Consider the following 27046-nt stretch of genomic DNA (forward strand, 5'->3'; position numbering starts at 1 on the left):
AGATCTAGCAGGAAGAGAGGAAGGACAGACAGAGACTGCAATTGCCTTAAAAGGTATATGGAAGAGAGCAAGGTAAGGAAACAACATCCCTGAGGAGCTGAAGGAAGAGGCCGAGATAACCCACGGTGAACACCGCGGCGAAGGGGTTAAACACAATGGGGTTGTGCAAGGACAGTGATTGCCTTTCAATATTCAAATGAGTCCTGTGCACTCAGACACAGCCAGCATTTCGCTCCTGATGTGCCACCGATTGTTTTAAAACAACCCCATTGTTAGATTATGCACAATGTCACCGTAATAGTCCGAGGACATTTTTGTCTTATATATGTCACTGCTTTGAATGTCCTGTTCGAACAAGCCATGCTTTTTATGCCTCCCGGACTAGACTGATGCAAAACAAATGGGCTGCAAAAGCACCGTAAATTGAAATGTACATTAATACTGTGTAGTTTACTTACTGTATCATAATATAGCTTCCAGCATTAAAACCAACCTCTCCAATCATGCATCTGTTGGTCCTGAGTTGGCCTTGATGCAGGCAGCACTGTGCTCACATGAATATAGAAGTCAATCTTTGTGACGCACCAGTGGCGTAAAAAATGCACCTTGTTGCGCCATATTTACAAAGTGACGCATCTAGGTAGATGCGTCACTTTGTAAACCCCTGCGCCACTTTATACCTGCGCCAGGTATAATGTATGCAGGGGGGGCGTTCTGACGCAAGAAAGGGTCGTAGAAGTGACGCAGTGAAATCTATGTGATTTCACTGCGCCACTTCTAGGACAAAAATGCGTAAATTTCTTACGCCTGCCTCACAGCAGGCGTAAGACTGACGCAGGCCCTTTCACATGGGGCTTGCCCCATGTGAAAGGACTCATTCCTGGAGTTGCGTCACTTTGTGACACACTCCAGCAATGCGTCACTTTTGCGCCATACAGATACGTCAGAAATACTGACGTATCTGTAACTCCTTGCGCAATGATGCGTCATACTGTAAATATGACGCATCATTGGTGTCGCAAGGAGGGTGTAGTGAAAAGTGACGCATCGCTGTTTTCACACAGAGATGCGTCACTTTTCATAAATGAGGCCCTAAGCACTTAGGCAGCGGGGAGAAGCTTGCTTCAGATTCCATGGCTGTCCATGCACACCATAATACTGACAATGCACATTCCAGATCTGTGAGCACATATGAGAAGGCTTCCAAAGCACATTTCTGGGTTGAACTGCCAATCATATGGCTATCCAGTGCACGCCAAGGAGCCCCCAGTGCACACGCCAGGTCTTCAAGTGCATCCATGGAACATAAGGACTGCTTTGCCCTCTGCATGATCTGAGTGCCCCAGGTTTGTTAAAGTGGAGCCATACACCACTCTATTCTGCACAAATCCAATGTGCTTTGACGCCACAAATTATGAAACACACAATAGCTGCACTCTTACACCTAGCGATCATGCAAAAAGTGCCAATGAGAATACGTTTTTTCATCCTCCGCCAATCTCCCCCCATTTGGTTCCCAAGAATGTGCCCCACATCAATCATTATAATACCTTTGTCGGCTTCATCTCAACTATTTTCAGGGAGAAAAATGGAATTACTCCTAAGGCTGGGTTTACATCCCCCCTCCGCCAAAAGAAAAGTAACATATTGGGAAGCCGCAGCCAATGGCCAATAGGGCAAGGGAGCACTGGGTTGAAAAAGTTTGGGAACCACTGTTAAAGTTTCTACTACTGAGATTACTTTTGGAAACCTGGATGTAACTCATTCCATTCTCAAAGGTTATAATTGTGTTACTCAGATCAGTTATCTTGATATCCACATGTCATTCTTGAAGGACTGCCATCACTTTTTGCATCCTTCTCAATATTCTCCTTCCCACCGGTAGGTGAGATCTTATTCACAAACGGGCTCAGCACATATCCACTTCCATTTGGGGATCTGAACTATGACAGTCATGAAATTGAGGTAATTGTAAAGCCTTGTCAATGGTGGGCCTTCCTTGAAGTCTGTCCGGCCTATGGAATATTTTATGTATGATTAATGTTTAATTGCTCTACATAGACAGTAAAAACATATCAAATAGTATTTATCTAGAATAATGTGCAAGGTAAACGATGGAAAAAATGTTTCACCAGCTGGAGGACAAATAGACTTGTAATAAATGGTCAACATAACCCCTACAGTTAGACTACAATGTGTTGTATGAGAGAGTTAAAATGACTCATAGCCAAATGATAGTGCTCATGGCAAGGAATGGTTCACCACCACTACATTGAATAGACTCTGTAAGAAATTGGGTTATTAGTTGAGGGGAGTGAGAGCCCCACTCAAGTAGCAATCCTTGCCAGGGTGAACCACAGAAGTCATTAAATAAACCAGTACTTAACCCTCTGGTAGCTTGGCACAAAGCATTCTGACTTAACTTAGAGGAAATGTGTAAAGTATTTACACAATAAAAATCTTTAACTAATTTAGAAAAATTGAGTATAATGTAATACATAACATGACATCAAAATATAAAAAATCTAGTCAGTAGAACCAAAGTTTTCGTTTTTAAAGTTTTTATAAAAATAGCATTGAGAGTCACGAAACACCAACTCTTGGTATCTACCTGTCCTGAACCAGGACAAAGTCAGGCCGACTGCAAGGATCGCTGGCGGGATATAAGACAGAGTTTGGTCCGCTCAAGGTTGCACCTTACATTGTTAATGCAAGGTCTGCATAAACCTGCAATGAGAATCTCTATGTTGCGTCTTATCACGTCAAGCTGCGATCAGGAGCTTCATGCTGCTGAGATGCGACGCCCTGCACTGGTTTGCGTCAAGCTGTGTCGGTTCCGTTGAAAATGGGATTTGGTGACCTCCCTGTATTCTGTGCACACCTTTTGGTGCTTGAAAAAACAAGCTTCCGTGAAGATTGATTAAAGAGGTTTATTCACATTCGTTTCAATGATTTCATGATGTTGTTCAGTATGTGTTATTTGAATCCATTCAATTAATTACACAATACTAAAGGTGGCTCCAATGCATTTCGGGTGCCGAACCCTTCATCGGGGAGCTCCTATGGGTGACATAAAGGAGGATATGGCTCAAAAAATGTGTAAAATGCTGGGATAAAAAGCGTGACATGCGGGAAGGGTTGGTGAGGAAAGTGGTCGAAATATCATGGAAGTGAATTCAACGTGCGACTGTGTGAGTTACATCGTGTTCTAAGTGCCGGCGTACAGGTGATGGGTTCAAAAATATGAAAGGTGGCGTGCTCGAAGCTGTGGTTAATGTGTCTAGATACGGTCGGAAAACGGGGTGAAAATGACTCACGTGTGTCCTATGATGCTTGGTGCCTGTGGGGGAGAAGTGGTCGCAAAATGTTACACTCGGTAGACAAATTTCATTGGGGGTTTGCGCCTACCGCGCCTATCAAGCTCCGTGGTATAAATGTCCATTACGACACTTACTTGAATATTAGTGATGTGGCGGTCTCAAACGGCTTCTCCGGTGCTCTTCTCCACTCCCGGGGAACCAGGAAGTGAGGGATAGCGTGGTGTGGGGGGATAGAAATAAAGAACAGACTGTTGCGGCGGCCATCTTAAGTGAGTGAAAAATCTGACGGCTGGTGGGGGGGGTATGAACGAACCGGTGCCGGTGCGTGAGAGGCTATATAAATGAACAGAGCTAGATTCATGACTTAGTAATGAAGAATAAAGGGTAGAAAATAAAAGAAAATGAAAATAAATATAAAAATGAAAATGAAAATAAACATCGCGTGAAAGTAAAACAGTTGCACTATAGAAATGCCTGCAGAAGACAAACACCATAAAGGTGAATTCACAGATAACATGCAAATTCCAAACGGTCATTCAGTCCCATTGGCTTCATGGACTGAAGTTTAAAAATCCATGCCATCTCTCTTCTCAAAAGTTCTTTGTTGTTGTCTTTTCCTTCAATTTTTTCTACAACCTCCAGTATCAGGAGTTTTAGTTGGGAGACATTATGACGAAATTCAGTGAAATGTACTGCTACATTGGATTTCTGATGATGTGTTCGAATGTTGGATTTATGCTCGTTGGTGCGAGTCTTGATCTTCCTTTCCGTTTTTCCAATGTATGTCATGCCACATGGGCATTTGATCAGGTATATGACGTTCTGCGTATCACAGGTTGCGTTGACTTTCAAATTGATTTTGTGTCCCTTCATTGGGTGATTTATTGAGGTGCCTTTCATTATACAGTTGCAGTTCCCACAGTTCATGCAAGGTTGAGTACCTTTGTGTTCCTTTTTGGTTGCGGGTTGAGGTCTATTCAATATCTCTCTAATGTTCGCATTACGTGTGTATGCGAAGATTGGAAGTTCTTTGAAGGTGGTTCCAAAATCAATCTCAGCTGCCAGAATCGGCCAGTGTCTCAAAATAATTCTCTTGTAGGATGCACTTTGGGTGGAAAATTTAGATACCAGGACTAGTCTGTCTCCCTGTTTTTAGGGGTTCTTTTGAGAACTTCTTCTCTGGTTACTGTTGATGCTCTTGTTTTTGCCTTTTGTATTGTGTCCTCAGGGTAACCTCTTTCTTGAAATCTTCTGCCCATTTCTTCCAAACGTGCTTCAACCATGGATGGATTAGAGACAATTCTTTTGATGCGTAGCATCTGAGATGTAGGTAAATGTTGTTTTAACGAACCTTGATGAAAACTGGTGTATAACAGTGTGTTATTTCTGTCAGTGGGCTTGCGGAATAAATCTGTTTCAATGCCAGTGTCAGTGATGGTTAATCTCACATCCAGGAAGGTTATTGTTTTGTGGTTAATTTCCCACGTAAATTGGATCCTGTCATTTACAGAATTCAATGTCATGAGCGATTGTGTAAGAGTCTCTTTTGAATTGTTCCAGATAATAAAAACGTCGTCTATGTACCTGACGTATAAAATCAAGTTTTCGGTCCAAAATGAGTTGTTGTAAATGTTCTCCTCTTCGAAGAGTTTCATGTAGATGTTGGCATAGGTTGGCGCGGCACAATTTCCCATTGCGGTCCCGGATAGTTGCAGGTACCAGTTGTCTTCGTGGCGAAAGTAGCTGTGATAGAGCGTATAAATCATCAATTCCATTAGGAATGTTTGCATCTCTTTCTCTATGTCACTTTCAAGGATGGCTTTTTCTATGGCGTCAATTCCTCCTTGGTGAGGAATTGAGGTATAGAGCGATCGGACGTCCGCAGCGCATAAGATTACTTGTTGATTGGGGTGTAATGTTACTTGTGAAAGTTTGGTCAAAAAATCAGTCGTATCTTGAACATAACTGTTCATGTTCTTCACAATGGGTTGTAGATAGCGATCTATGAATTTACCCACTGGTTCATGGAGAGAACCTCTCGTCGAGACGATGGGTCTGCATGGTGGGTTCAGCAAATCTTTGTGAATCTTTGGGATTAGGTTGATTGTCGGGCTTTTTGGAAACAGGACTGTCAGGTATTTCTTTGTTCTGTCATCAATGATGGCTTTCTCATGAGCTTTGTTGACGATTAGTAGTAGTCTCGCTTTAAATTCATTGGTGGGATTGTTCGGAAGTTTCATGTATGTCTGTTGGTCCTTGATATGTTCATCCATTTTTTGATTATACATGCTGGTGTTCATTATTACTAGTGCGCCACCTTTATCTGCCTTAATACACTTAATGTGTTCATTCATAGCGATTCTAAGTAGGGTGTCAAAATCCTTTTAATCATGTTGCTGCAAGGTGACTTGTTGAAATTTAATTTTGCAACGTCCTGTTTGACAAGCGTTTTGAAAAGCTCAATACTTTTGTGACTGGTTGGAGCTTCAAAAGAGCTTACGGGTCTCAGTCCCATCAGTTGATCCGATTTCCTGATACTGGGTGAAGTTACATGGTCAAAGAAATATCTCAGTTTGAGTTTCCTTATAAATTTGTAAGTGCTGATTTGGAGTTCCAGCTGGTTCGTCTTTGTGGTGGGTATAAAGGATGTACCTTTAGATAAAAGTCTTATTTATTGTGGTGACATAAGGATGTCTGATATGTTGATCACTAGTTGTTTCTCTTTTTGTTCTTCTTCATACTCCGTGTGTTGGAATACGAGGTTTGTTGCTCTTTTTGTAGGTCCTTTGCCTTTTCTGCGGACCCTCCTGAGTCGTTTAGATTGTCCTGGCCTTCCTCTAAAAAAGAGACCGTGGATGGTGATTTGTCGGCACTCAATGAGCCTTCTTGATGTTGTGGTTGTTCATTGATGTTTTGTCTAGGTGGTCTGAGATTAGTATCACTGCCGGAGGAGGATGTGTCAGTTTGGGGATTGAACGGTTTGTTTCGTCGTCTTTGGGCATACACGTCTGCCCACGTGTATACCTCCCCTAATTTGTAATCTTGTGTGTCTCGTCTGAACTTCCGGAGTTTGCGGTCGTTGATTTCTCTCGTGTGTTTCTCGATTTGCTCTTTCGTATCTTCCAAGATTTTATTTAGCTCATCCGAGGTTGCCATCTTCGATAATTCAGATTCTACTTCTTTGATTTCTTTGTTGAGGTCTGTGAAAGCTGCACTTGTTTAGGATGGCATTCCATTTTTCTTGGAAGCTTTTCGAATTCTTACACAGGGATGGTTTCAGTGCTACTCTTGGGATCCGCATTGATCGATGGTATTTAAGTAGCGTGCTGGCGTGCAACTTTTGGTTTATTTCTCGTTTGGACAGATATATTAGTTGTCGAATGCATTGTTCTTTAGTGCGACTGGATGTAGTGGTGGCTATATCCTCATTGATCAAGGCGTAAATGCGAGCCGTTTCGTCTTCGTTGAAGACTAGGCTGTCAGCTTTGGCCTCAGTGGACCTCGCTATTTCATCATACTGCATGATTATGCGTGCTGTCCATGAGATGGCATGGATTTTTAAACTTCAGTCCATGAAGCCAATGGGACTGAATGACCGTTTGGAATTTGCATGTTATCTGTGAATTCACCTTTATGGTGTTTGTCTTCTGCAGGCATTTCTATAGTGCAACTGTTTTACTTTCACGCGATGTTTATTTTCATTTTCATTTTTATATTTATTTTCATTTTCTTTTATTTTCTACCCTTTATTCTTCATTACTAAGTCATGAATCTAGCTCTGTTCATTTATATAGCCTCTCACGCACCGGCACCGGTTCGTTCATACCCCCCCCACCAGCCGTCAGATTTTTCACTCCCTTAAGATGGCCGCCGCAACAGTCTGTTCTTTATTTCTATCCCCCCACACCACGCTATCCCTCACTTCCTGGTTCCCCTGGAGTGGAGAAGAGCACCGGAGAAGCCGTTAGAGACCGCCACATCACTAATATTCAAGTAAGTGTCGTAATGGACATTTATACCACGGAGCTTGATAGGCGCGGTAGGCGCAAACCCCCAATGAAATTTGTCTACCGAGTGTAACATTTTGCGACCACTTCTCCCCCACAGGCACCAAGCATCATAGGACACACGTGAGTCATTTTCACCCCGTTTTCCGACCGTATCTAGACACATTAACCACAGCTTCGAGCACGCCACCTTTCATATTTTTGAACCCATCACCTGTACGCCGGCACTTAGAACACGATGTAACTCACACAGTCGCACGTTGAATTCACTTCCATGATATTTCGACCACTTTCCTCACCAACCCTTCCCGCATGTCACGCTTTTTATCCCAGCATTTTACACATTTTTTGAGCCATATCCTCCTTCATGTCACCCATAGGAGCTCCCCGATGAAGGGTTCGGCACCCGAAATGCATTGGAGCCACCTTTAGTATTGTGTAATTAATTGAATGGATTCAAATAACACATACTGAACAACATCATGAAATCATTGAAACGAATGTGAATAAACCTCTTTAATCAATCTTCACGGAAGCTTGTTTTTTCAAGCACCAAAAGGTGTGCACAGAATACCGTGAGGTCACCAAATCCCATGGTGACACATTTACGACGTGTATGCCAAAAGTGTGTTGGACGGACACACCACCTGTTTGTAGCACCCAACCTTCGAAAATCACTAAACAACGTAAAACAACGATTTGTCAAACACAAGCTGTGCATCCTCTTTCCAGTGTACTAAATCGGTTCCGTTGAAGCCACCCATCAGCAGCAGTGGGGTGCTGCGATGTGAGGTTCTGCATCGGTCTATGTCGCACTGCGCCAGGTGTTCTGAAGAGGTTCTGAAGGTGCCACTATTATACATGGTGCCATCCTAGTTTTGGGGAAATTTCCTGTCCTACCCCCAAAACTAGTTGTGGGCAGTTCTTCCCCCGGACTTGGATCCATACTGTCTGGGGTGAGAAAGGCAAGGGCAGACCTAGTCTCAGGTTCCTTTGTATGTGCTGCAGGCAGGGTCATTTGAAGTGCAAACAGGGCAGGGGTCAGTTCTTCCTCAGCCATCCGCTCAGGAAGACCCGCCCCCTCACACCTAGGCTTCCTTTGTCTTACAGTCTGGAAGCAACACACCACTTACATCAGCAGAGCCATTTACAATTATGACTCGGGACACCTGTCAGGAAGACCCGCTCCCCACTCATCTGGGCCTTCTTTGTTCCCATGTCTGGAAGCAATATACAGAACCCACAACAGCAGAGCAATTTACACTCCTGAAAAGGCATCTTTGGTGTAGGCAGAAAATATCAACTTTCTAATATTGGCATTTATTGGCATTTTCAGAATAGTAAGTTAAAATTAAATGTTACCACTAAAGAAGAATTTAAACTGAATTTAATTTGAGTGTAAGCACCATTTCTTTATCTGGTCCCAAACTGCAGTTAGCACGTATTAAGTGTAATTACATAACCCAGTGTTAGTCTATGGGAGAGATAGCCATACAACAGTGAAAAATGACTTTATGAGTTTTTCCTCTGTCAAGACATGCATTACTTAAACATACATGTCCTACTTTTAAATACCATGCATCCTGCACTACGGGCTTACGACTACAGAGGAGGCTACAACACCATTGAGGTAAGTAGAATAGTATTTATTGTAATTTCAAGCTAAAGCCATATTTTACATACATTATTTAAAAAAAGACAATGGTTAGAAACTTTGTTTATTGTAAATTAAAATGCATTACTAAAAATAAATAAATTGTCCAAGTATATATTGTAATTTCTTATAGCAAATTTAAATTTAAATTAATTATGTTAAAGTAATTTAAAATAATTAAAGAAATTATGGAAAGGGTTATAATTTGTACTTTGTTTTTAATAAGTTAATAGCTATGGTAGATTAAGTTATTTTGGTCTGTTATAACCTAATTTAATTCATTTAACTTAATGTTATTAAATTAAATACGTTATGGAACAGATTATTATTAGTAATTTGGTTTGGTTAACCATCATCATTTAATTAATTTCATTTAATTTGAATTTGGTTAGGCTATTAGGTTTAGATTCAAGATAATTATTTTGTTTATAAATTTTAAACAATTAAAAGGTAGTGTTAGTAATAGAGTTAGGATAAGGACAATTATTTTATTTAATTAATCTAAATTCATGTTTAGAAAAACAGCTGTATATCAAGGGGCCGATTTATTTCTTAGCAAAGAGGGAACCAGACAGAGTACCCTCCCTGCCAGAACTATGATCCTATTTCCCAATTTAAATGCGTGCAGACCATAGTTTGACGATGGCACAAGCTACTCCACTGCAGGTCAAGCTTTTCTGATGTCGTGACAGAGTAACGACCGTCGGATGTTTGGCTGTATGTCCACCTACCTAATTCAGATGGGTGGACTTAAAGCCGTTTTTCAATGCCCGTCACTGCCAGGAAAACCCCTGCAGTAAGGAAGGGGCATCAAAAAGTGCTCAAGACCCCCTCACTATGGGAGAAAATTCCCATGAAGAGGTGGCATTGTTTTTTTTTAGTTCCAAAAAGAAAATCACCCGGTGGGATTTTCTTTTTGGAAATAAGAGAAACTTAGTAAGGTTGTCATATGGCTCTGTCATGTTTATAGAGCCGCATGTCAAAATTCTAATGAATTGACAGGAACCACCATGACGGCTTCCTGCCAGAGCTGCTGGGCCTGGGGACATTTCTAAATTTAAGCGTTGATACCTGTCAGGGTGGCTGAGTTGTTTACTCCATCGCCCTGGTGGAGGACGGGCTGATCGCCAACAAATAAATCAACCCCTATGATTAGTAAATACATTTAGTGAAATGTAGTTTGTGCTGTGGTTAGGTATACATGCTATATTAAATATAAGTTAATAGCACTTTCATTTAAAAAAAAAAACCAATATTGTTTTAGGGTAGATGTAGTTGAATAACACAGTGTTAAATGCATCAAAAATATACTCTGGGAATGAGGTGGCTGTCGCTGTAGAACCATACATGTATTTATATCTTGAGGTGGTTGACCACGAGATAGCAATATACACCCTAAAATGAGAGAAAGCAGTGCTCCCTGATCTGTAGGATAATACAGCTTAAGCCACCCCAGATGTCCAAGAGGTGAGGTAACCCATCAGGAAAAGGCCAGTGTGAAGAAGTAGAAGTTGGGAAGGAGAGTAGGGATTGGACGTTAAATTAAATACCACCTGTCTGGTCCTCTATGGCTTCTTCCACAATTTCTCCTGTTTTCTCTTGCAGCATCTGTACGCCGCGACTTCACCACCAGGAGCCAAGACAGCGGTAAGTCAACTCTTCATAGCAACTTCCTGTTTCAAGTGAGATTTTCAGAAACTGTTCTAAGAGTCAATGTCACCAAGGATCCAGTGGTAAAGGAGATTGCCCCCAGTGATCACCCGGTCACAACCGGGGAGCCCAAAAAACATACATGTGTTATCAATTCTGTTCCACCGTGAGATAATGAACCCATTAAACCTCCAGCCAGACTAGTACCCCTGCCCTAGGATCCAGGTCAGTTCAGTGAGTCATCCTAGTACTCTTTAGTTCTACCAGTACCAAACTTGATACTACATCTACTGCTGTGACCAGTTGTACTTTCCCTAGTAGGACGAACATTACCTCCATAGATACACACAGCACCAGGACTGTTGGTGTTATTAGCAGTTCACCATGTAGACTGTGTTTTCTGTTGCTTCTGGTACTGCTTTACAGTTGTTACTAACATCACAAGGCATAGAACTGCTCCAGGTCTTAATAGAAGATTAGTGCACCAAGGACTACTGACACTGCTACACAGGAGCTACTGTGTTCATGAGTACATCAACAATCCTACCACTGGCCCTAATACTAGTTGCACTAGTAGAAAGTACATCTGCTGCCTCAACTAGCTCTTAACCTAAGACAAATGCTACTAACACATTCTCTCCTGCAGTGACTACACATGATTTTACAACTATCTTTCGAAGTGGAGACAGTCGTGATCAGACTTCATCTTCACTTCTTTATTTCAGCTTTTTCTATAAAGTTTTTGAGAGTGAAGCTTAGTCAACCAACTCAATGACATTGGTTCAGTGAGAACAGAAACCTTTGGATTTTACCTCAATGATCTGAACCAATACTGCAAGTTACTACTACAACATTCCATTCTATCCAACTTCCAAACTTGTTGCTCTCCCAATTTGGAATCAAAAACTCAGTTTCCATGAAAGAGCAGAGGTGCAAGACCTGGAGAAAAGAGTACTCGCAGTAGCCTCTGCAAGGTTCCTCGCACAAAACACATACACCAGTGGTAACAGTAGTGAAAAGGTCCCTTGTGTACAAAGAACAGAGAGAGCAAGAGCTCTCCCTTGTCTTCAGTGGATCTCCCACAATTCCAATGTTCCAATGGTAATAATAACCCACTTTTTTCTGACTACATGTTGATTTTGCCAGAACCTTTTGGTCACTTTTTCTCCTTGTATTAGCCAAGTGTCTGTCTTTTCAATAACCATAAGAAATGTTTTCTTTCCTTTGGTGATGGCCCTTTGATTGCAACACTTAGTACATATTTACATTGATACATCATCCCTTATTTCTCTCCTTTGCAAAGTTTGCAATATACAGGTGCAGCGTGTGACCATATACATCGATACTCTTTTCTAACATGGCCATTCAACCAAAAGATTGTTTGACACCTCTCTTGATACATCCCCTTTCATTACAGAAACACTGCTATGAGTGTTGTCCTGATGATGACCCTTTAATTTATAATGGGCCGAAACGTCATTGAGGCCATTCTGTCAAATGGACTGTACTTTTTGATTATTTTGGCACTTTTTCTCTCACATGTAAGCACCGGGCACTCTTTATGAGTATTCATTTTATGTCCATAAATAATTATCAAGGCTAATTTGGTTGTTTGCTGTTGATCAATTCTTTGTTTTAAATAATGAATAACATGTTGATGTTTTCCGAGTCCCACTAGGAGCCATTGTTTCGTATATGATGATGTACTTGAAGCATTAGATAGATATGGGCAGCTGTAGTATTAAGTCTATTAACGACTAGTTACAAATAATCTTTTAAATCATCGTGAAATCCTTGATAAAAGGCTGTGGACGCAGCTCCATTTATCTAATTTATTTCAGACTGCAGGTGTTAGAAGTCGTAATGTAGGTCCTCGGCTCTTGTTAACCTTGTTTCAGTGTGAGTAATCCCATGTGAGTATCTGTTGTGATATGTCCTCTTTGGTATGTTGTCTACAACTGTGTTAAAAATGACATGAGCAAGACTTTGATGTAATTTGTTACAAATTGATGTGGTTGGTACCTGTCAGCAGGGGCACAGTAAACAGAAGCATAATGGGCTGGAATTTGTCACAGAGTAATCACTAGGGTCTTGTGATAAATTCAACCATTCCACCCTTCGCTTTTTAGTTTTTCTTCCGCTGTGTAACAATGAATAAGTGATCCCTATCGCCTTCGGGTAAGTTCCAACTCTACTACAAAGCAGACGAAAGGCCTTAATTTGTAAAAGAATAAGTGCTGTGGTCACAAGTGCTGCTGAGGGGGAACATCCTTTTCGACACGGATGTTACCCCGCAGTACTTTTAGAACGCGTTCTTTACAACGCAAGTCGTAACTACTACTTGCGCTGCGGGGCGCTAGAGGATAAAGAATAGTACATTTACTATTCCAACACCTTCCCTAGTATCCACGGGGACTGGTGTTAGAATAGTAAATTATACTATTTACTATCCACGCCCCCAACGCAAGTCGTGGTTACGACTTGCGTTGTAAAAGACACGTTGTAAAAGCACGCGTTGTGACGGTACGCATCGTACCGTCATACATCCGCTGCTGAGAAGCCTGCGGCTGACGCTGTCGAGCATCAGCGTGCCGAATACCAAGACTGCATAGTCTTGATTCCACCTCATGCCTCTTTAATGCACCGCAAGACACTACTCCCTTCCTCTTCACAGTACTCTTTCAGATTCCTGCTTGCTACGTTTGTCGCGGTTTTTCAGTCTCTCTTCCTCTTTGTGCTTTACCTCTCTTGTAAGTCTGATAAAGAATAGTAAGTGCCCTTCCCCAAAAATTAGTGCCGGTGGGCCCCACCTGCAACCACCGGCTCAAATTAAGCATGGTCGCACACCTCTTCAAGGTGCAATAGTTCAATGATTGCTGTACTGGGGAATGTCCCCCAGGAAAATTCAATCTATTCCTCTTAAGCTAGGTCATAGCTCTACAAATACCAACATTTACATACATACAGTGATCTAAGTGGTTTCAAAACTAACGTAGGTCGTCTTTGAAGAGGTGGGTGAGGCACTGAAAACTCAAGCCAGGCTCGAGCACAATGCCGGGCTCGGGCTCAGCTCAGGGTCCTGTTGGAACCTCGAGCCCATAACGAGCCAAGCTTCTAAGTGGCTTCTGCCTGCCACCCTCCCTCTACCCAGGATGTGGTTTTACGTCCGGAGCTGCTGACTTTGGTACTGGGGAACCAGGGGCCAGATGTACGACGCCCAAAATAGCACCTTGCAAATTGCGAGTTTTTTACGACTCACAATTCGCGAGGCGCTATTTTGGATGTGTAACAGTGTGTAACACACTGTTAGCGATTCCCACTGGGGGTCGCAAATAAAGAGGCTCATGAATATTAATGAACCTCTTGCAATTTGCGACCCCATTGGGAATGACAGGCCCTCCCAAGTATGGTGGCCTGCTGGGCTCAGCAGACCTCCATGTCTGGGACTGCTTTTCAATAAAGCAGGATTTTTTTTTTTAAATGCAGCCCGTTTTCCTTAAAGGAAAATGTGCTGCATTTAAAAAAGGAAAAAATGAAACGTTTTTGTTAACTTTTTTAAGGGCAGGCAGTGGCAGTTGTCCCTGGAACCATTGCCGGCCCTTAAAAAATATTTTTCCCTGCATTTGCAAAGATGAAGGAATCCCTTGGGGACTCCTTCCTTTTTGCGACCCCATTACCACCCCCTTGGGAGATAATTTGCAAGTGTTTTAGTCGCAAAACATTTGTACATGCCCCTTCCTAATAGTGATTCGCAATTCCAAAACAGCGGTCCGCAAATAAATTACGACTCGCTGTTTTGGAATGGTCCATACCCCTATTGGTTTTTGCATGTGCAAATGGGTTTGCAAACCCATTTGCACATGCAAAAACCGTCGTACATCTGGCCCATAGTTCCAGTCTCTGCATCGCTCAACATCCCTTGATTCTGGGCAAATCGCTTATTCTTCCCGTGACTAAAAATAAAGAAAGTAACTTTGTGTAATGTAACTGGGGCTCACCTAAAGCGTTCCAATCCCTTTGGGTTTAGTTTGCACTGGGAAAAAAACGCAGAAAAGTGCACACAGACATAAAAAAAAAAGTACTAACATAAAAAGGAGAGAGAAGTAGATACCAATTTAGTGGCTGAGTTTTACAAAGTGAAACCAGAAAACCTGGATATATATCGCAGCTTCCCCACTTAAATTGTGTGACCTTACGCATATAAATTATTTCACCGAAACTAATGTTTCTTTTGCATCACATATGAAATCTCTTTCAAATATGTAAGTTCAGACTACCAGTTGTGCAAAAACGTATTGTGTTTTATTTTTTAAACTATAATGTTGCTCTATAATAATCTGAGCCATGTACAGAGTTTACATGACAACTATTTTGCCTAGAAGTTTACTATTGGTTCATGTTTTAAAACTATTACTTTTAATAAGTAAATCTCAGCGCAGTGCTATAATGTGAAGTAATAATGTCAAGGCTTTCATATGTTAAAGAAATACACTTTGATGTATGACTCACATAAACGTTTTCTGGGCTCGGCTCGTGCATGGGCTTTAAGAGCCGAGCCACACCAGTGGCTCGGTTCTCGATCGGCTCTCCGGGGCCGATTCACAGAACTAATCTGAGACAAAATCCTAAACTTACAACGGGCCATATTATCAAGAATGGTGATAACATTATCGCCCCTTGAGCGGCAGGAGACTGCCGCTAAAGCGGCGATAATGGTCTTGATAATATGCCCTTGTGAATTCCCATAGAAGCCCAGGTTCTGGTGTGAACCTGGCCTTCTATGGGAATTCACATTGTCTCAGATTAGTTCTGTGAATCGGCCCCGGAGAGCCGATCGAGAAAATCCTAACTTAAGACAAAATACTAACTTAAGACAAAATCCTAACTTAAGACAAAATACTAATTTAAGACAAAATACTAACTTTACAACTACTAAATGCCTTCTGTGAATACCAAAAGTAGTAAGTTTAGGATTTTGTCTCAGATTAGTTCTGTGAATCGGCCCCTCCCTGTTTATTTGTTTACTCGCCACCTCCACTTAGTACTTCTGTTAGTACCTCTGCATTCAGTACAATTAGGTGTGTGATGTTTACAAACAGCCACTGGAGGGCAGCACAAGTTAGAAGACGCGAACCGGCGCTGCTCCTGGAGTTGTAAAAGATTATCTCCGCAGCAAGGAGGGATTATGTTAGATACAAAAACCACGCGCAACAAAATTCCATCACGGCTGAATGAAAAATAGCATTTGATGGCCAGAGTTAGGAATGCAAGGGAGGGTCAGTTACAGCGATGTGGACCAGGATTTATAAAAGATGAAAGCACAATGAGAGAAGGTGCGGGAAGCGCCTTGAAGTAGCCCGCGGAGCGGGTGCTAGAGAACCTCTCCGGGCCGCGCTTAGAGTAACCCCCTGATGGTGTTAAACAACAGCAGCAGCGACCCCCCTCCCCACCCTGCCGCGACTGCAGCGGGCCGGTTCTAGGAAATGTCCTCTGATGCGTGCAGGCGGGAGTGCATTATTGCCTCGCGTCTTTCATCTTCCTCTCTGCTGTCGCTGCGCGTGACCCCGCGCCCCCGTCTATCTGGTAATAATCTCAGAACTCTTTCACTTTCGGAACCGGCAGCAGCTGCTTTCATTAGTCTGTGCAGACCTGCCATTGTGCGCCATCAATGCGGCTGCAGCCATCGAGAAATGTGTCGACTCCTGTGTGTGCTTCTGTGTGTGTCCATGTGTATGTGTGTCTGTGCATGTATGACAATGTGTGCATGCACATGTGTGTGCGTGTCTGTGCTTGTGATGGTGTGTGCATGTACTTGTGTGTACCACTTGTGTGTTTTTTATACTAGTGCATGTGATTCTGTGTGCTTGAGTTTGTGCGTGTGGATGTTTCTGTATGTGTGCTTGTGTGTGTCTGTGCATGTATAAGAATGTGTGCATGCACGTGTGTGTGTGTCTGATGGTGTGTGCATACACTTGTGTGTATGTACTTGGGTGTTTTTGTACTAGTGCATGTGATTCTATGTGTGCTTGAGTTTGTGCATGTAGAATTTTCTGTATGCGTGCTCGTCTGTGTGTTTGTCTGTGCATGTATGAAACTTTGTGTATGCACATGTGTGTGTTCGTGTCTGTGCGTGTGGTGGTGTGTGCATGCACTTGGGTGTATGTACTTGGGTGTTTTTGTACTAGTGCATGTGATTCTATGTGTGCTTGAGTTTGTGTGTGTGGATGTTTCTGTATGTGTGCTTGTGTGTGTGTCTGTGCATGTATGAGAATGTGTGCATGCACGTGTGTGTGTGTGTCTGATGGTGTGTGCATACACTTGTGTGTATGTACGTGGGTGGTTTTGTACTAGTGCATGTGATTCTATGTGTGCTTGAGTTAGTGTGTGTAGAATTTTCTGTGTGCGTGCATGTGTGTGTGTGTGTCTGATGGTGTGTGCATACACTTGTGTGTATGTACATGGGTGTTTTTGTACTAGTGCATGTGATTCTATGTGTGTTTGAGTTTGTGTGTGTGGATGTTTCTGTATGTGTGCTTGTGTGTGTGTCTGTGCATGTATGAGAATGTGTGCACGCACGTGTGTGTGTGTGTGTCTGATGGTGTGTGCATACACTTGTGTGTATGTACGTGGGTGGTTTTGTACTAGTGCATGTGATTCTATGTGTGCTTGAGTTAGTGTGTGTAGAATTTTCTGTGTGCGTGCATGTGTGTGTGTGTGTCTGATGGTGTGTGCATACACTTGTGTGTATGTACATGGGTGTTTTTGTACTAGTGCATGTGATTCTATGTGTGTTTGAGTTTGTGTGTGTGGATGTTTCTGTATGTGTGCTTGTGTGTGTGTCTGTGCATGTATGAGAATGTGTGCACGCACGTGTGTGTGTGTGTCTGATGGTGTGTGCATACACTTGTGTGTATGTACGTGGGTGGTTTTGTACTAGTGCATGTGATTCTATGTGTGCTTGAGTTAGTGTGTGTAGAATTTTCTGTGTGCGTGCATGTGTGTGTGTGTGTCTGATGGTGTGTGCATACACTTGTGTGTATGTACATGGGTGTTTTTGTACTAGTGCATGTGATTCTATGTGTGTTTGAGTTTGTGTGTGTGGATGTTTCTGTATGTGTGCTTGTGTGTGTGTCTGTGCATGTATGAGAATGTGTGCATGCACGTGTGTGTGTGTGTGTGATGTTGTGTGCATACACTTGTGTGTATGTACGTGGGTGTTTTTGTACTAGTGCATGTGATTCTATGTGTGCTTGAGTTAGTGTTTGTAGAATTTTCTGTATGTGTGCTCGTGTGTGTGTTCGTCTGTGCATGTATGAGACTTTGTGTATGCACGTGTGTGTGTTCGTGTCTGTGCGTGTGGTGGTGTGTGCATGCACTTGGGTGTATGTACTTGGGTGTTTTTGTACTAGTGCATGTGATTCTATGTGTGCTTGAGTTTGTGTGTGTGGATGTTTCTGTATGTGTGCTTGTGTGTGTGTCTATGCATGTATGAGAATGTGTGCATGCACGTGTGTGTGTGTGATGGTGTGTGCATACACTTGTGTGTATGTACGTGGGTGTTTTTGTACTAGTGCATGTGATTCTATGTGTGCTTGAGTTTGTGTGTGTGGATGTTTCTGTATGTGTGCTTGTCTGTGTGTCTGTGCATGTATGAGAATGTGTGCATGCACATGTGAGTGTGTCTGATGGTGTGTGCATATACTTGTGTGTATGTACGTGGGTGTTTTTGTACTAGTGCATGTGATTCTATGTGTGCTTGAGTTAGTGTGTGTAGAATTTTCTGTATGTGTGCTCGTGTGTGTGTTCGTCTGTGCATGTATGAGACTTTGTGTATGCACGTGTGTGTGTTCGTGTGTGTGTGTCTGATGGTGTGTGCATACACTTGTGTGTATGTACATGGGTGTTTTTGTACTAGTGCATGTGATTCTATGTGTGTTTGAGTTTGTGTGTGTGGATGTTTCTGTATGTGTGCTTGTGTGTGTGTCTGTGCATGTATGAGAATGTGTGCATGCACGTGTGTGTGTGTGATGGTGTGTGCATACACTTGTGTGTATGTACGTGGGTGTTTTTGTACTAGTGCATGTGATTCTATGTGTGCTTGAGTTAGTGTTTGTAGAATTTTCTGTATGTGTGCTCGTGTGTGTGTTCGTCTGTGCATGTATGAGACTTTGTGTATGCACGTGTGTGTGTTCGTGTCTGTGCGTGTGGTGGTGTGTGCATGCACTTGGGTGTATGTACTTGGGTGTTTTTGTACTAGTGCATGTGATTCTATGTGTGCTTGAGTTTGTGTGTGTGGATGTTTCTGTATGTGTGCTTGTGTGTGTGTCTGTGCATGTATGAGAATGTGTGCATGCACGTGTGTGTGTGTGATGGTGTGTGCATACACTTGTGTGTATGTACGTGGGTGTTTTTGTACTAGTGCATGTGATTCTATGTGTGCTTGAGTTTGTGTGTGTGGATGTTTCTGTATGTGTGCTTGTGTGTGTGTCTGTGCATGTATGATAATGTGTGCATGCACATGTGAGTGTGTCTGATGGTGTGTGCATATACTTGTGTGTATGTACGTGGGTGTTTTTGTACTAGTGCATGTGATTCTATGTGTGCTTGAGTTAGTGTGTGTAGAATTTTCTGTATGTGTGCTCGTGTGTGTGTTCGTCTGTGCATGTATGAGACTTTGTGTATGCACGTGTGTGTTCATGTCTGTGCGTGTGGTGGTGTGTGCATGCACTTGGGTGTATGTACTTGGGTGTTTTTGTACTAATGCATGTGATTCTATGTGTGCTTGAGTTTGTGTGTGTGGATGTTTCTGTATGTGTGCTTGTGTGTGTGTCTGTGCATGTATGAGAATGTGTGCATGCACGTGTGTGTGTGTGTGTGTGATGGTGTGTGCATACACTTGTGTGTAAGTACGTGGGTGTTTTTGTACTAGTGCATGTGATTCTATGTGTGCTTGAGTTTGTGTGTGTGGATGTTTCTGTATGTGTGCTCGTGTGTGTGTTCGTCTGTGCATGTATGAGACTATGTGTATGCACGTGTGTGTGTGTTCGTGTCTGTGCGTGTGGTGGTGTGTGCATGCACTTGGGTGTATGTACTTGGGTGTTTTCGTACTAGTGCATGTGATTCTATGTGTGCTTGAGTTTGTGTGTTTGGATGTTCCTGTATGTGTGCTTGTGTGTGTGCGTCTGTGTGTATGAGAATGTATGCATGCACATTTGTGGGTGTGTCTGTGCCTGTGATGGTATGTGCATGCACTTGTGTGTATGTACTTGTTTTTTTATTACTACTACATGTGATTCTATGTGTGTTTGAGTTTGTGTATGTGGATGTTTCTGTATGTGAGCTTGTGTGTGCATCTGTGATTGTGATGTACATCTCTGTGCATGTGATCGTGTGTGCATGTGCCTGCATATGTACTTTGGTGTATGTGCATGTGATTCTATATGTGCTTGAGTTTTTGCATGCGGATGTCTCTATATGTGTGTTTTTGTGTGCGTCTGTGCATGTATAACAGTGTGTGCATGCACGTGTGTGGGCATGTCTGTGTGCATGTTCTTGTGTGTATGCACTTGGGAGTTTTTGTAGTAGTGCATGTAATTCTATATGTGCTTGAGTTTGTACGTGTGGATGTTTCTGTATGTGTGTTTGTGTGTGTGTCTGTGCGTGTATGCGAGTGTGTGCAAGCACATGTGTGTGCGTGTTTGTGCATGTGTTGGTGTGTGAATGTACTGGTGGGTATGTACTTGTTTTTTTTATTAGTGCATGTGATTCTATGTGTGCTTGAGGTGTGTGTGTGGATGTTTCTGTATGTGTGCTTGTGTGTGTGTCTGTGCATGTATGAGAATGTGTACATGCACATGTGTGTGCATGTCTGTGCATGTGTTGGTGTGTGAATGTACTTGTGTGTATGTACTTGTTTTTTTGATTAGTGCATGTGATTCTATGTATGCTTGAGTTTGTGTGTGTGGATGTTTCTGTAGGTGTGCTTGTGTGTGCATCTGTGCATGTATGAGAGTGTGTTCAAGCACGTGTGTGTGCGTGTTTGTGAGTGTATTGGTGTGTGAATGTACTTGTGTGTATGTACTTGGGTGTTTTTGTACTAGTTCATGTGATTCTATGAGTGTTTGAGTTCCTGCATGTGGATGTGTCTGTATGTGTGCTTGCATGTGTGCATCTGTGCTTGTGCTGTGCACGTGATGGTGTGTGCATGCACTTTGTGTATGCATTTGGGTATTTTTGTCCTTGTGCATGTGATTCTTTATGTGCTTGAGTTTGTGTGTGAGGATGTTTCTGTATGTGTGCTTGTGTGAATGAGTGTGTGCATGCACATGTGTGTGTGATGGTGTGTGCATGTACTGGTGTGTATGCACTTGGGTGTTTTTCTACTAGTGCATGTGATTCTTTATGTGCTTGAGTTTGTGCATGTGGATGTTTCTGTATGTGTGCTTGTGTGTGTGTGTTTGGGCATGCACATGTGTGTGCGTGTCTGTGCATGTGATGGTGTGTGCATGCACTTGGGTGTTTTTATACTAGTGCATGCGATTCTATATCTGCTTAATTTTGTGCATGTGGATGTTTCTGTGTGTGCTTTGTGTGTGCTTCTGTGCATGTATGAGAGTGTGCGTGTCTGTGCATATGATTGTGTGTACACGTGCATGTACTTGTGTGTATGAATTTGGGTGTTACTGTACTAGAGCATGCAATTGTATGTGTGCTTGCTTATGTTTGCTTGCAAATGAGTGCTTTTATACATGGTTAAGTAGTTCTAATCAGTGATTAGACAAAATATCAGGACAAAAATATTGTTTGGACAAAATATGGTGTCAAGAATATCGAGGACAAAAAAATCATGAATGTAAGTAGGTAGATAGGACTTGTGATTTTGTTGCAGACATTTGTGAGCTTGCTGCAAAGGTCTTGTGAGGGGTTGATGTTGTTAGAGGCGGCAAGAGGCGAGGTGAAATCTTTGATGATGGAGCAGATGTCTTTGCTGCTGTTAGGGCCAGTGTCAGTGCAAACTGCAAGAGCTGTGCACTTGGTGATCCGTAACTGCTGGAGGCAGTAACTTAGGACTGATCTGAAGAGATCTTTATCTGTGGTGTCTTGACTATATATTCTTTTGTGCTCCAGTTGCTTGCAGTGGTGTATTGTCAGTCTGAGCTCCTCTGTGTACCAGCTGGCCTGTGGTTGGGCTCTTGCTGTTGGGTTGCAGAACCAGAGTGTTGCGCATGCGTTAATCCAGCTGTTGAGAATCTTGATGGCTTTTGGCAAGTTGCTGCTGTGCTCGGGCTAGTGCTTTGAGAAGGCGGAATACCACTTGTCTTCTGTTGTTGAGTAAAGCGAGTCTCTTGTTCAATTCTACAAGGTTTGTTTTCACACCCAGAGGTAACATGAATGAGGGTAATTTAATGTACCAACACCTGAATGTGAAAGACAGGTTTTGTAGCTTCACAGAACCCAACCGAATACATAGTTGAAGGGTCGTCAATGTTTTTGGGTTACTAACAATCCCTTAACAGGGATCCAGGGACACAGTAGATATTGGAAACAAACCTATTTAGTTCTCTTCAATACCAAAGACACAAACTGCACTAAGAAAAAGACACTTTAAATAAAAAGCATGTTTATTTCACCAGTTGGACCCTATTGCTCAGCACACCTTAAATAACCACACAGACTACAATCAAAACACCAGAAATGCATGTTGGGAACAGCAAAAATAAAATGAACATTTCTACCATGGTTAAAATGTCATCTAAAAATCTGACACCCTAAAATCTACTTCTATGTGCTACGCTAGGGAGTATAACTTTCTCTAAGATTTTCTTAGGGAGAATCAGCGCACTGCAAACCTGTTTACAGTCAAACTCTGTAATTATCAGTAGTCATGGTTGCTGTGTTCTCTGTGAAAGATAAACACACGTTGCATCAGCATCCAGCTTCTCCCGAACTTGGGTTAGATTTCAGCTTTCAGAAGAAAGTGCAATACGGCAGCATCTCTGGCAGTCAAGATCTTCTCTCGCGTGGTAATCTCTAGCCAAGGACATCTCCTGACAAGTGGCGGTCCTTTTACGCTATATCTTATCTAACATGGAATTTTCAACATTTTCGTAGTAATGCCTTGTATAACCAAATCGGTACAAAAGGGGGTGGTGATGGACGGAGCATCTGAACCAATCAAACACTCAAACCCAGTCAAAAGATCTAGGTTTGATCCATCACCGTTCTTTAGCCCACTCTGCCACCCCAGTTCAGACATGGCTATATGCAAATCAGTCTGACCCTGTGCCTCATGGGAACAGTCCAGCCCGAACTGCCAAGCCATGCATTCCCTGGACCGGAAACAGGCTTCCGAGGACCGGTTTCTGGCATTCCAGCCGTCTTCAGCCCGGCCAAATCTTTTGACTGGGTGTGAGTGTTTGATTGGTTCAGATGCTCCGTCCATCACCACCTCTTTTTGTACCGCTTTGGCCGCCATAAGTGTGGCAGGGTATGCTCAGACGGGAGTCCCTTGCTCACTTTGCCACTGGATTCAAGCAAGCCTGGCTGAAGACGGCTGGAATGCCAGAAACCGGTCCTCGGAAGCTTGCTTCCGGTCCAGGGAAGGCATGGCTGGCAGTTCGGGCTGGACTGTTCCCATGAGGCACAGGGTCAGACTGATTTGCATATAGCCATGTCTGAACTGGGATGGCAGAGTGGGCTAAAGAACGGTGATGGATCAAACCCAGATCTTTTGACTGGGTGTGAGTGTTTGATTGGTTCAGATGCTCCGTCCATCACAACCCCCTTTTGTACCGCTTGTATAACCAAATAGCATCAAGATGCTAGTCTAAGATGCATTCTTTCAAACAAATATGACAATTTAGACTACCATTTTGGCTATTGACCTTGTTTGACCTCCGAATTGAGATAACAAGGCATTTGTTACAGACTGATGTCACATTAGGTGTCTTATTGATGTCTATATCTGAGTGACTTGACATTTTCACAGGATCTGGGACAGATGAGGATAGATGACATCTGTGTCGAAGGCAGACGTGTTGATGATTCTGCAAAAATACAGAAAATTAAGCCTTTGCCTACTTAAAATTGAGTTGGGCCTTATAGTTATTACGTCACTGTGATGCTTTTTCAGCCGCAGTGGGCAGTTCTGGTGGTGGTAGGTCTGTGATGGTACAGGATGGGTATGCTAAACACTGACAACGGTTTGTCTAGGTCATAGTTGATGGCTTGTCAACTGCAATGTTATGTTGCTGATTAAAGAGAAAATCGTGTTCAATACATCTCCGGCGGTGTGGCTGGGTTCGGTAATGTGCTGGATAAGGCCAAGGTTTCAAGGATTTCTAGAACGGGCGTAGGGTTTGGGCTGTGTTCTCTTCTAGCTAAAATGTAGCTCTGTAGGGAAGATGAAAATGCTGGCATTGATGAAGGTTGCAACGAAGTCTGTGATGTTGCGGGCAAAATTGGTGTGTGGTCCTGGTGGACTGTATACGAGGGTTCCGCCCATGGAGAATTTGGCGGTGATACATATCTGGTTGTATGATGTTACAACGCATACTTTTACAACGCATACCTTTACAACAGTGGAAAGGGTAGTGGAAAGGGGAATGTATGATGTTACAACGCATACTTTTACAACGCAGACCTTTACAATGCATTTTTTACAACGCAACATCCATTACAACGCATTCCATTACAACGCATGCCATTACAACGAATATTGTTAAACTACCTTTACAACGCATTCCATTACAATGCATACTACCTTTACAACGCATACCATCACAACGCATAACATTACATTGCATGTTTGGTAAGTATTGGATAGTGTAGGGGTAAAAATTACTATTCTAACTCCAGGGGGTGCAACAGTAGGGTAAGTGTTGGATAGTGTAGGGGTAAAAATTACTATTCTAACACCAGGGGGTGCAACAGTAGGGTAAGTGTTGGATGGTAATGTTATGCGTTGTAATGGTATGCGTTGTAATGACTGCGTTGTAATGGCATTCGTTGTAGTGGTATGCGTTGTAGTGTCATGCGTTGTAATGGTTGCGTTGTAAAAACATGCGTTGTAATGGATGTTGCGTTGTAAAAGTTTCGTTGTAATGGTAGTGCGTTGTAAAAGTTGCGTTGTAAAGGTTGTTCCCCACATATCTTGAATGTGAGGTGTTCTATGTAACTGGTGGGGAAGGCCATGTAGGTGGTGCAGCTGATGGTATCTTAACATGATGGCGACTCCACCTCCAGGCTTGTGCTGACAGTCTTGCAGCTGGTGGGGATGGCTATGGAGATGCCTGGTGCAGATATCTCGTTTAGCCATGTTTCCATGAGGATAAGCAGATCCAGAGCATGGCGTGCAGTAGGTCTGTGGCTTGTTTGGTGAGTGAGTGGGTGTTGAAAACCATGCATTCGAGCGTAGCGTGTTGTCTGGGTGGTGTTTGGACTGTGTGAGGGGATGGCTGGTTTGTGTGAGCGAGTGAGGTGTTTAGTGCTGTAGGTGTGAGAGTGGTGGGTGCAGGGCGCGGGAAAGTGCATGAGAACTTTCAGGAGGCATATGTGAACGCTCCTACTATTTTATATGGTGCGGTAGGGCAGCAGTGCAGTGAGCTGCGACCGGGGTTCAGAGCATGGAGGAGCATGGCAAGGTAGAGGTAGATAAGATTACACCCAAGGGTCGCAGCACTGGACAGAGTTCAGGCGCCGACAGGTGCAGAAGAACTTTTCCCTGGCACACTGAGCACCAGTAGTGTCCCTTCTGGGCATATCCTCTGCATGTCTGTGCTGCAGCTGCTATTAGATAGATCCTGGGTGGGGGGAAGAGTGCAGGGTGACATGGGCGGGAAACCAGTGATGTCACTTCTTCTGCAAGATGGTTAATGGGAAATAAAGTCCTCTTGCCTGGCTCCTTTTAAAGATGGTTTTGGCTGGAAACCAGAGATGTCACTTCCTGGGCAGATGGATGATGGGAAATCCAATGATGTCACTTCATGTGCAGATGGATGATGGGAAATCCAGTGATGTCACTTCATGTGCAAATGGACTACTTTTCCAGGGCACAGTAATTTCTGGATTTCCTTTGATGTGTATTCATTGCCTAGCAGAATATCTAGTCCTTTGTGGGAGCTGGTCCTCCATTCAGAGATGCCTCTGCACACTACAAATTAGGATAGACGTTCATTGTGAGAACTATATGAATGTCTCAATGTCTGAATACTGTGTAAGCAGCGCTTAGTGTAGGCTAGGGTAGAGGTGCTTTCTGAGAGGACGGCTGATGAATCAGTGTGGACACATCAGTGCACATTCCAGGAGAGGAGTGCATTGCATTAGATGTGCAGGGGTTGTGTGCTGAGATACCACATTGGTGATGGTGGAGGTCAGGTCAGGCTGCAGATTCAGAGCTCTCCTGGGGTACCTGTGCAAACTTCAGATAAGGAAGAAAGTTCTTTTTTTGGTGCCTGGAGTGCACTACTCGAATTGCACGGAGCACAGTGCAAACATGCGTAGCGTAGCGCAGCGGTCATTTTTTGCTTGCTCGCGGTCCTCAACGTCAAGTTGGCGACCGCAAGCAAGCAAAATGACATCCCAGCAAGACTTTTTCCTCGTTCGCGATCAGCAACATCAAGTTGCCGATCGCGAGCGTGGAAAATAAACCTCCCGGCAAGATTCTCAATGCGGGGAGGTCTGGTTTCTCATTGCGAGTCATCGCACATGCTCGCGACTGCTCACGATGAGAAACTACCAGTCCGCGTTGAGAGAGCTGCAGCTCGAGTAGAAATCTACTCGAGCGGCAGAAAATGACGGCTTGCACTGTGCAAGATGCAGTTTTCACTTATTTCACAGGGCGGACAAGCATCCGGCACTGTGCAATCAGTGCAAACAGCATTTTGCACAGTGCACTACGTAGTTCGTGTAGCTCACGTAGTGCGAAGTGCACTTCAGGTAGCTATGCATAGCGCCTCTTCGGGAACTACGCACAGCGTTACCTAAAAGTGCTGTGATGATCATTGGGTTAGCTCTGTGGATGTCTCAGAACTATTTGTAGTAGTGCATAGTGGGTGCAATGCTACATTCTGAGAGCTCAGTAAATGGCTTGGCACCATTAATATAGTGCATAGAGAGTTCTATATCTATACCGTGATAAAGAGATATTGTGAGAGCTCCGCGAATGTCTCAGCACCATTAATATAGTGCATAGAGCGTACAATACTGCGATAAAGAGATATTGTGAGAGCTCCGCGAATGTCTTGGCACTATCAATATAGTGCATAGAGTACAATACTGCGATAAAGAGATTGTTTGAGAGCTCCGCGAATGTCTTGGCACTAACAATATAGTGCATAGTGAGTACAATACTGCGATAAAGAGATATTGTGAGAGCTCAGCGAAAGTCTTGGCACTATCAATATAGTGCATAGTGA

At 43.1% G+C, this 27046-nt stretch overlaps 1 protein-coding gene across 2 annotated transcripts in view; it reads left to right on the top strand.

Annotated features, from left to right (window-relative positions):
- Positions 1-27046, top strand: part of LOC144785866 (NACHT, LRR and PYD domains-containing protein 3-like) — a 251221-nt gene that overhangs the window by 115811 nt on the left and 108364 nt on the right. For both annotated transcript variants that reach the window (XM_078664719.1, XM_078664720.1), the window contains exon 3: positions 10587-10628. In XM_078664719.1, the coding sequence (XP_078520845.1) occupies positions 10587-10628 (42 nt within the window). The remainder of the gene's footprint in view (positions 1-10586; positions 10629-27046) is intronic.

The sequence above is a fragment of the Lissotriton helveticus genome, chromosome 10 (assembly GCF_964261635.1).
Source record: "Lissotriton helveticus chromosome 10, aLisHel1.1, whole genome shotgun sequence".
Classification (NCBI taxonomy): Eukaryota; Metazoa; Chordata; class Amphibia; order Caudata; family Salamandridae; genus Lissotriton; species Lissotriton helveticus.